General features: G+C 43.7%; 1 protein-coding gene across 1 annotated transcript in view; it reads left to right on the top strand.

Annotated features, from left to right (window-relative positions):
* Nucleotides 1–7,914, top strand: part of CIAO3 (cytosolic iron-sulfur assembly component 3) — a 573,125-nt gene extending 565,211 nt beyond the window's left edge. The window contains exon 10 of the mRNA XM_044088947.1: nucleotides 7,743–7,914. Within this exon, the coding sequence (XP_043944882.1) occupies nucleotides 7,743–7,914 (172 nt within the window). The remainder of the gene's footprint in view (nucleotides 1–7,742) is intronic.
* Nucleotides 7,915–10,823: the final 2,909 nt, after the last annotated feature.

Consider the following 10,823-nt stretch of genomic DNA (forward strand, 5'->3'; position numbering starts at 1 on the left):
CGGCCGAAACCGAGACACTCATGGTAGGCCTAGCCGTGGTTTCAGCCGAAACTGCGGGCCGCGAGTGTCAGTCCTTTTCCTTCCGTTTTTTCACCATATGCGTAGTCGGAGTCTCTGGCATTTTATAAGCAAAAGAGGCACCAAAAATTCCTCTGAACTCCTCCCGACGCCTAAGAGTTCGGTTGAAGGAAGCACAGGCTAAACAGGCCGATACGTCGTGGTCTGGGCCTAAGCAAGGAAGGCAGTAGGAATGGAAATCCTAATGAGGTATTTGTTTCCCACAAGTTAAACAATTATTTACTTTGTCTGACATCGGCTGAGGCAAGAAAGAGTCCCCAACGGGGTACTTAGCTTTTTTCGAAGTCTTCGGTAGCTGAATTCACTGGATCTGACCGAACAGCTTCTGCTTCGGCACCGCAGGCAAGAAAGACTGAGGAAAATGGCGTCGGCTGATGCTTTTATACCCCAGAAGCTCTGACGTCGGGGAAAGTGCGACATCAGCCGAGGCCAGACCCAGACTTTGGAATCCGGCCGACCGAAGGGCTGCCTGAGGCAGGACAACCCATATGTTATGACTGCAGATGCATCCTTGAAGGACATCATGGTACAGTTGTGTACACTTACCATAAATGTAGATGTTCGAGTGTATTCACTGTTGCAGTCCTGGTTACCCTCCCTCCAGCCCCCTGACTTCCCTTGGCTTTACCTTTCCTTCTTGTTTGGTGTATTTAACATTTCTAGTGTATTTGCTTTTTGATGGAGGTGTACCATAACATATAATTGCTTCCCTTTGTGGGGGCACCTGACATCTGAGGCAAGAAAAACTGATGTAATGGTGTTCGCTGCATGTTTTTACCCCTGACAACCTGATGTCATGGAAGAAGACAGCATCCGACGCAGGAATCCAAGACTCTGATATTCAGGCCGGCTGAGGGCTACCTGCAGGCAGATAACCCAAATGTGATGACTGCTACAGTGAATACATTTGAACATCTACATTTATGGTAAGGTACACAACTGTACTTTCATTAGCTTTTCTCGGGGTAATAAATGACTTGTCCTTGAATGGCTGGTTGACTCCTGTTGGTTGAATTTGATTGGTGTGAATGCTGCATGAATAAATTGTCATTCAGTTGAATGCATTTTCATTACTACTTACACAGAGTGGGAGCTTTGATTCAGAGTGTGATTGGGTAGTGGCTAACTGTTAGATGTTGGTTATCTTTGGGGCTAGATTACAGTTAGGGACATTGTGGGGTGTTAGGTCCAGTAGAGGGAGTATGAAAAGGCTGCTTCCAACTTAAAATTTTGTGAATTTGTATGCATTTTGTTGTGTTCTGTGCATTTGTGTTTTGTGTTCCATTTAAATGCTTTTTGCATTATTTACTTTCATATATATCGACATCCTTCCATATCACTGTTGCAGTATCCCTTATGTAAGGGATCTCCTGCCAAGAGTAGCTCAATGTCTGGCCAGATATGCACACCTCAGAACTTCTTTGCCTCCAGTCCAAATATCACCACTGTACATTGGTCTGACTGCTCTTCGTCTGTGCAGGTTACCAAGCTGCTTTCAGATAAGTGCCCCATTGGGCTTCTTTCTCGTCTTCTCTTTTATTTTTTTTTGTCATCCAGAAAGGGAAAATGTCAGTGTGGGAGGCAGATTCCCCATAACGATAGTCACAGTGTGTCTTCAGTTTGGGTGCTTCTCATGATCATACACAGTGTTGTATTTGCCAAGCATTTGTCCTTAAGACCCTATGTAGTTGTCTGTCCTCCTTGTCTGTTTACCTAGAAAACTGTCTAAAAGTTGCTGGTGCACAGTGCTATAGCAGAGTCTTCCCATCTCAAAGGTCAGTCATCGACCAAGGCTGAAAAACTCTGGTCTGATTCAGCTGCTGTCCTGCTCCCCATGGACATCTCTCTCGAGGCTGGTGAAAGCCCAGACATCTGGTTGTTGCTTTGGACTCCTTTGACATAACCCCAGTGGAGGCTGGCATACATCTGACTTCACACACCTACTCCAGATGTTGAGAGGGAACCTTGGCTGATTATATCTGCAGGACTGAGAAGGATTCTGCATATTCTAGTTCGGGAGGAGATTCTTACTACGCTGGCAGTGTGTCAGCAAAGGTCTCACCCTCCTAGGGTTTTTATGTAGGTGTCTGACAGAAGAAAAAAACAGAAAAACAGGCATATTTCCTTTGCTGCTAAAGATCCCCCAGTGTGGATGGCAGGATTGTATTTTGGGGTTGATCAGTGTTTTAATGGCTGTAAAGCCTCCTCAGAGAGTCTCTGTGCCTACCCCTTCCTGGTCCTCAACTCCTCTTGAGACCCGGGGAGCAAGAGGACCTGGATTTCTGGATAAGAGTCCTTGGCATACTCTTGTCAGGTCCCTTCTCCTTTGGACTGTGGGTCTGAGGAAGAGGATTCTCCTTTACAAGAGCTCTCCACTGGGGACACTATTTTTTTTCTAGTGGGATTATTCTCAGGCTTCTGATATTCAGAAGAGGTATTATGAGTTAATCTAGATGAGTCTCCCAAACTCTTAGCTGTACCTCCAGTTCTGGCTGCCTTCTTAGATACCTTTTCAGTAGCTTCTGTTGCTCCCGATTCTTAGCCTCCAGCACCCAAGAAACTTGACAAATTTCACAAGTGCCTTCTCATTGTAAATTTCTGTATAAATGTCCTTCTCATCCTTTTGTGGTGTCTGTTTCTTCTGACAAACTGTCTAAGCTTTTGCTTTCTACTAAGATGCGTTTTTCAGACCAGGACAAGTAGGGCCATGGAGTATCTGGGTAGAGAGGTTTATACTGCTGCCAACCCTGGCTTTTAGAGCCATCAGTTACCAGACTCGTATGACTAGGTATGTTTTAGCCGTTCTTTCTTAAGTTTCTCAGGTAATTTGTGACCTTCCTGATTCTGAAGGGATGGTTTTGGCACTTTCTTTGTTGAGTTTTATCTGTCAAGTGGATCGCCACTCCATTAAGTGCACTTATAATGCTAACATCCTTTTTGGCTCTGCTGGTGCTGAACTTTGTCCCTCCTGATAAGGACAAGGCCTTGCAGGAAATAAAACATTTGTTTTTCCTGTCCCCAAGTTTCAGAGGAACTATCCTTCCAAATCTGCTTGTGTTTGCAGACAGTCTCTCCCTCTACCCAGAGGTAAAAAAGGTTCTAGGTGTGTACCTCAAGCTAAGTCTACTCAACCTCCTGTTTCTCAGAAGCCTCTTTTTCAAGACAAATCGGGTTTCATTTGACACTCTGCTTCCTTCTTCCCTTTGCCAGGTTCCCTTGTCCTTTTGTCTTTTCCTGTCCCTTCCAAATTGGTTAGGGGTCACTGAAGACTTTTGGGTTTTGTTCATCTGCCAGGGGAATTTCATGGTGTAGAAATTTCTTCCTCCTTTTCTGGGCATCCCACAAGCTCATTGGGAACAGCTTCCTTTCTTTCCAGAGAGGCTTCAGGCTCTTCTGGACTGGAGCAACATTCAAGCTGTCCCCCTTGCCCAGGAAGGGAAGGGTTTTTACTCCAGGATGTTTTTGGTCCCCAGGAAGGAAGGCACCTGCAGGCAAATCCTGGATTTTTCTCAGCTCAACACCTTTCTAAAGGACCTTCGTTTTGGATGTTGTCCCTTCAAACCTTGTTCCCTCTTCTTCTTCCTCAGGCATTTCTAGTGTCTCTGGATCTCAACAATGCCTACCTTCACATCCTCATCCATACTCTTTTCAAGACGTTTTTCATTTCTCTGTTTCTTCATTGCATTTTCAGTTCTCTGCTTTGCCTTTCAGCCTCTCTACTTCCCCAAGGGTATTCACCAAATGCCTCGCTCCTGACATTGCTTTTTGCAGGATGAGAGGTATTCAGATTTTTCCTTATTTAGATGACCTGCTCATTCAGGCAGGTATCACTCTTTCAGGAGCAGTTTCTGATGGGGTACATAATAAAGTTGCCTCACAGCTTGTCACCCTTGAATCTCTCTCTAACTAAGGGGCTGCTAGAGCAGCGGGTGCAGGTGTTGTCATGAGACGTCATACCTGGATGCGCTTATGCGATTTTGGGGATCCCTTTAAGTCTTCCTTCCTGAATGCCCCCGTAGAGGCCTCTTCTTTTTTTGGCCCTAAGGTAAAATACCCTTTAGCCAAGTGTGAAAAGGACGGAAAGACCTTTTCTGCGGTAAGTGTACATTTTTCAACCCCCCACCCTCAATGATCCCATTCTAGGAATCAGAGGAGTGGAAAAATGTAAATGAAATCCTTTCCATGACTCACATGGTGAGTTCCCCCCCGGAGGAGAGGGGAGGGGAGAATCACAACCAGAAGATGCCCCTTCAGAGGCGGTCCGCATAATCTGGTATCCAGGGATTCCTTCTCTGGACAAACCCCATCAGCGCTCCTGAAGAACAGCCAGATTGGTTACCTCTGGAAGCAGTCGGGGGGACAATTGTCTCTGCACCACCTTGTGTAGAAAACAATAACCACAGATCTTTGGGTGCAGACGAAAATTACCAGAGGTCCACAATGCATATTCCCTACGATCCAGCCAGTCAAAGGGAAGTAGCAGTTCAAGAAATCTGAAAGCTGCTTCAAAAAAGGGCCATCCAATCCAAACAGTCCCACCAGACAGATAGGATCCAGATTCTACTGGAGGTTCTTTTTATTTCCAAAAAAGACAGATGACTGGAGGCCAATTCTGGACCTCAGCATCCTAAACAAATTTATCAAACAAATGAAATTCCAGATGGTCATGGTTCAGTCTATACTTCCTTTTCTGGAGAAAGACGATTGGATGTGGTCAGTAGATATTCAGGACGTATTACCATATAAAAATGGACAAATCCTCTAGAAGATTCCTCCGCTTCTGGCTGGGAGCCAATCACTACCAATTCCGAGTGCCGCCCTTTTATCTCTCTACTGCCCCCAGAGTGTTCACCAAATGCATGGCAATGGTAACAGATAACTTGAGACTGCAATGATTCCAGGTGTTTGCATATTTAGATGATTGGCACCTCACTGTCCCAACCAAGCATCTACTGGTTTCAGCCACTCTTTACAACTGCTGAAACACTTGGGGATAACAGTAAACAAAGACAAATGCAACTTGACTCCTTCTCAAAGATTGGAGTTCATTGGAGCAAATTTTGACACTCAATCTTGCCTAGTCTCCCTCCCAAGCCACAGGCTGGAAAGGCTCAAATCTCAGCTCTGGGTGATACTCTGTTAGGACAAAGCTCCGGCCCAGGCAGTCCTCCAACTATTAGGGTCAGTGGCAGCATCGATAACAATAGTTCCACTAACAAGACTACATATGAGACAACTACAGTGGTTTTTACTAAAGCAATGGTCCACTTTGACTTAACCTATGTCCTTTCAAATCAGGATAACATATTGGTGCAAACAAGATTTAATTTGGTGGATGAAGCCAGAGGACCACCTGTGGAGTTGCCCCCCCTCCCAGCCCAGAGCCATAGTGACCACGGATGCCTCCCTGATTGGGTGGGCATTTCCAGGGAAGGACAGTCCAAGCTACTTGGTCACCCTTGGAGGCCAACCTGCATATCAGTGTTTTAGAACTGAGGGCAGTGCTTCTAGTGTTGCAAGCATTTCAGTCTGTTCTCCCTTCAGGAACAATTGCCATCCAGTCTAACAACATGTCAGTAGTCTGGTACATCAGCAAACAAGGGGGAACTAAGTCCTATCCATTGTGTAAAGAGGCCATGAGAATTTGGCAATGTGTGATGGCTTCCAACTGATAGCAACCCACATTCCCGGGGATTCCAGCATAATTGCAGACAAATTGAGCAGGTGCGTTCTCCTATCTCACGAGTGGTCCTTCAATCCTGTCATAGCGACAGAAATAGTCAGTCACTAGGGCCAACCTTGCTGTGATCTGTTTGCATCCCCCGCAAATCACAAATGCAGCAGCTACTTTGCCCTAATTCCCCCAGATGGAGAGTTGGGCTTTTTGGTTGAAAAGTAGAGTAATTCTCATTGCACCCTGCTGGCCCTGACAAGTTTGGTTTCCCTTTCTTTAGCCTCACCTAGTACATCAATCATGGATTTTGGATCGAACTCCCGAATTGCTGTCGCACCCACAGGGGTTCATTCATCCGAACAGATCGAGCCTCAAGCTGACAGCTTGGCTCCTTCACTTCCAGTAATTACCATGCAGAACAAAACAACCTGTTCTCCCCTGTCCTCCACATTCTTCTGGCTTCCCATAAATCATCCACTAGGAAACTTTATCGAAGCAAGTGGAAAAATTTCATAATTTGGACTCGTAAAAATGGAGTAAACCCCTTTTCGGCCCCACATTCTACGGTGCTAGATTAGTTATCTAACCACCTTTACTCAGGAGCTGCAGCTTCAGCTGTTCGAGTATAATGGTTTTGAGGACTCTTCCTTGATTTCACACTGCCTCTGTAAAACATTTTTGAAAGGAGCTACACACAGGCACCCCTTCAAACCACCGATGGAGCCCTGGAATTTAACTTTAGTTCTACAATCCTTGACTCGTCCTCCCTTTGAAGATGCTGCCAGTTGTGATCTGAAATTCTTATCCTGGAAGACTTTGTTCTTCGTGGCCATTATCTCAGCAAGATGAATTTCTGAGTTGCAAACTTTGTGCATAAAACGTCCTTACATAGTGTTCCATAAGGACAGAATATCACTTCGGACTATAACCCCTCCTTTTTGCCCAAAGTTATTTCGGACTTGACCATTAATCAAGCCATAAATCTACCAGTCTTTCCAAATTTTTCTAACAAAGGAGAATATTCACTACATTTGCTTGGTGTGCATAGACAATTGCATTTTTATCTTGACAGAACTAAGTCATTATGAAAATCGGACCAGTTATTCATGTCATTCTTTTGACCAAGATTGGGGAGAAATGTTTCCAAAGTTACTTTGTCTAAATGCTTGAAGGACTGTATTTGCTTCAGTTGTCAATGGAACCAAAGCCTCATTACCATCTAAAGTCAAAGCACATTCCGCAAGATCAGTTGCAACGTCTGTTGCTTTCCATACAAGAGCTTCTATGGATGACATTTGTGCGGCAGCAACATGGTCTGCCCCTCATACCTTTCACTCATTACAAATTGGATATGGTAGGAGAACTTCCTTTGTGTTAGTGGTACTCAGGAATATACTTCCATAGGGTCTCCCAGGAAACAAAGTAGCTAGGCACTCTGTCCCATCAGTAAGGAATGAATGAAGATTCACATCAGATAAAGAAGTTATGTTCTTACCATAACGTTCCATCTTTGTTGAAAGACTCCTGGAGGTTTGGATATGGTCCTAGCCTATGATTGGAAGTTGCTCAGATAAAGCCTCTGCTTTCTTTCTTCCTTATGGGCAAACTCGATCTGAGGTAATATAGAGAGGGGCACTATGGGTAAGACTTAACTCAAGAGTTTTTTGGCTGGCGCAAGCTTGTTATAATGGCCGACTCGGTTCTGAGGATGGAAACGACACCCATCAGTAATGAATGAATGAAGATCAACAACATAGATGGAACTTTATGGCAAGAAAATAAATTTTTTTCTCATTGTCAGCAGTAAGCAATAAAAATTGTTTGTAATACTTGACAAACCTCACTAACTTTTAAACCACGTAAATGTATTCCTGCAAACTGAAACACTACTTATTTTGAGGATTACAGTTTTACTTTAAAGAAAGAAAAAAACATCTTTGTGATAATTGCTGCAATTATGGTTAACTTTATGGTGTTTGTTTTCCTCTAGGAACAAGGATTTTCAGGAAGTAGTGCTAGAAAAGGATGGTGCTGTTTTGCTTCGGTTTGCCAAGGCATATGGTTTTAGAAACATTCAGAACCTAATGCAGAAGATGAAACGTGGAAAATCCCCATATCATTATGTTGAGGTCATGGCTTGCCCTTCAGGTAAGCATTTATGATACTGAAATTTATTTATTTTATTTATTTCCAGTTTGATGACCGGGGAGGTCCACTGGGCTCAAAGAGCCCATTTTCAGTGAAGGCCCGGGGAGAAAAGCTCCTCTAATACATAATACACGGTCCATAATATGAACTACAATACATAGTGGAAACAGAAACAAACTAAACTAATTTTACATACAAAATAGCAAAAACTAAACAAAAGTTAAACATCAGCTTGGAGAAGGATGTAAAGCATATTTACATGTTTTGTGGTTGAGAATGATATAGAAGTAACATTAGCATGGATGAGTTCTTTATGCATGAATATTAGCGTGAGTTAAATTAATACAGAGGTTTAAATCCTCAGAGTGGTTTAGAGGTAGCATTAGCATGAAGGCAGAGTACATAGGGTTAATCAGTAGTGTGTAAGGAAGAACAAACTTTGTGTTGTAAAGTATTTATGTATTAAGCAGGTTTGGTAGGTGGAGTGCAATTGCATTTCCATTTTTGGGAGAGGTAAGAATGCATTTGGGTTTTGAAGTGTTCAGAGCTCTCAGAAATTCTTAGAGATGGAGGGAGAGAATTCCATTATTTGGCGACTGAAAAGAATAGGAGAAGCTGACCAGCTGGACGGTTTGGTTTATAAACGGAGATTAGATTTGGTGGATAGATCTTATAGTTCTGTTTGGGGTGTATAATGTTAAGATGTTTGTTAGTGCTGGGCATATAGTTGCTTTGAAAATAAGCTTGTGAGTGGTGATGAGTTGGAGGTAGTCAAGGTAGTTTGGGAGTTCTAGCCATTGCAGCTGGTGGAGAGGTTTACAGTGGTGAGTGGAGTATTTGGAAGTGGTGGCGAACTTTGAGATTTTATTGTAACAGTATTCTAGTTTAGAAGATATGGAGTAAGATAGATTGGTTAGTAGGGGAGCACCATACATTAGTGAAGGTAGTAAGAAGGTAATGGCAAGGGTCTGTCTTGTTGAGGGGGAGAGGAAGTGGGAGTTGCTGTACAGCATGTCAAGTTTCTGATGGGTTTTCTGTATATTTAGCTGAATATGGGTATTGAATTTTAGGTGTTCGTCAATAGTAACTCCAAGAAGTTTAGCATAAGGAACAACTTCTGTAGTGGAGTTGGCAAGACTTGTAATCTTGAGAGGTTTTGTCTAGGCGGATAGATTTTGTGGGAGAGAATAGAAGGATCTTTGATTTGTTGGCATTCAAAGAGAGGTGATTTTGGAGCATCCAGTTCTCAGTAGTTGAGAAGGCAGTTTGAGTTTTTGTTTGGAGCTCAGGGAGGTTTGATGCAGAGCAAACTAAAGTTAAGTCATCTGCATATTGTACTATCTTAGTGTTAGAAATGGCTGCATGGAAATCATTAATGAAGATGTTGAAGAGCATAGGGCCAAGAATGGATCCCTGGGGTACCCCGGTTAGGGTGGGAAGGAAGGCTGAGGTGCCAGTCTTCCATTTTACTGCCCGAGATCTGTCTGATAGGTAGCTGCTGAACCAGGTAATGGTGTTTTGTGAGAGGTTAAGATTGGAAAGGTGGTGAAGAAGGTGGGTATGAGAGACTGTGTCGAAAGCCTTGGAGAGGTCAAGGAGGACTGTGGATACAAGTTCTCCGGAGTCACGGGCATAGTTTAAGATGTTTAGAAAAGAGAGAAGAGCTGTTATTGTGCTATGTCTAGGACGGAACCCATGTTGTGTTGGGGTGAGGAGTTGGTTATGTGTAATGAATGGCATGAGCTGGAGGTGAATGCATTTCTCAAGAATTTTTGAAATGGGGGAGAGAATCGCTATGGGTTGGAAGTTGGAGATGTTATTATTTTTGCCTCTTTTATGGAGGAATATAAAGGCTGCACACCACAATTTCGGGACATATGATGTTCTTCGTGTTTCACTGTTGCAGTCATTACATTTGGGTAATCTGCTGGCTGGTTGCCCTCAGTTGGCCTGATTAACAAAGTCTTGGGTCCTGCATCGGTTGCTGTCCCTTCTTCCATGACGGCAGGTTGTCGGGGTATAAAACATGCAGCTGACGCCACTACATTAGTCTTTCTTGCTGCGCGGTGCCCAAAGCAGAAGCAGTTCGTAAGTGCCAGTCGGCCGTCTCCTGAAATTTTCATTTTTGAGTTTTAGATCCAAAGCAGTTTTAGATCCAAAGTCTTCAACTAAAAAGCTAAGTACCCCATTGGGGAAACTTTTTCTTGCTCCTTACTGATGTCAGTAAAAGTTAATAATTGCCTTACTTGTGGGAAGCAAAATACCTCATAAGGATTTTCATTTGTACTGCATTCCTTGCCTAGGCCCTGACCATAACGTACCTTGCTGTCGGTTTTGTGCTTTATTTAATCAACTCACTATCAAACGTTGGTACATTTTTGTTTCTAAATATTTTGGCTCACGCTTTAATTATCTAGAAATGTCATTGGTTAGCAATCCAGATACCGGAATACCTAAAAAAACGCAAAGAAAAAGAGACAGGCCGTTGAGGTCCAAAACTGCCGATGATGCTTCTCCTGAGCCAGTCGCCAGTTCACCGGTACTCAGTGAGGTGCTTTTGCAGCCCCCGATACCCGCTACTTCTGATTCGCAGGCCTCTACTGAGACCCATTCGGAGTCCGGTATGCCGCGAGATGCTTCAGTTATGGAACCCGCGGATGTCTCTACCTTGGATGGGTCCGGAGCCGCTGTGCAGGCACCAGCTTCTGAGGGTGTTTTTAGGCCTACAGATGTGTATATTAAACTGATGCCATCTTCAAAATTTAGGCCTGGGCCACATGTGCAGGCCCCTATGCCTAAAAAATAAATGATCAAAATGGCTGAAGATTTAATTACTGTGATCAGGGGTAGCCAAACCCCCCCCCCCTTCTAAGAGGCCTAGGCAAGACATTGATTATGAATCTTCTTAACAGGATTCTATTTC

Source organism: Protopterus annectens, chromosome 12.part0 (genome assembly GCF_019279795.1).
Source record: "Protopterus annectens isolate FY-2018-M chromosome 12.part0, PAN1.0, whole genome shotgun sequence".
Lineage (NCBI taxonomy): Eukaryota > Metazoa > Chordata > Ceratodontiformes > Protopteridae > Protopterus > Protopterus annectens.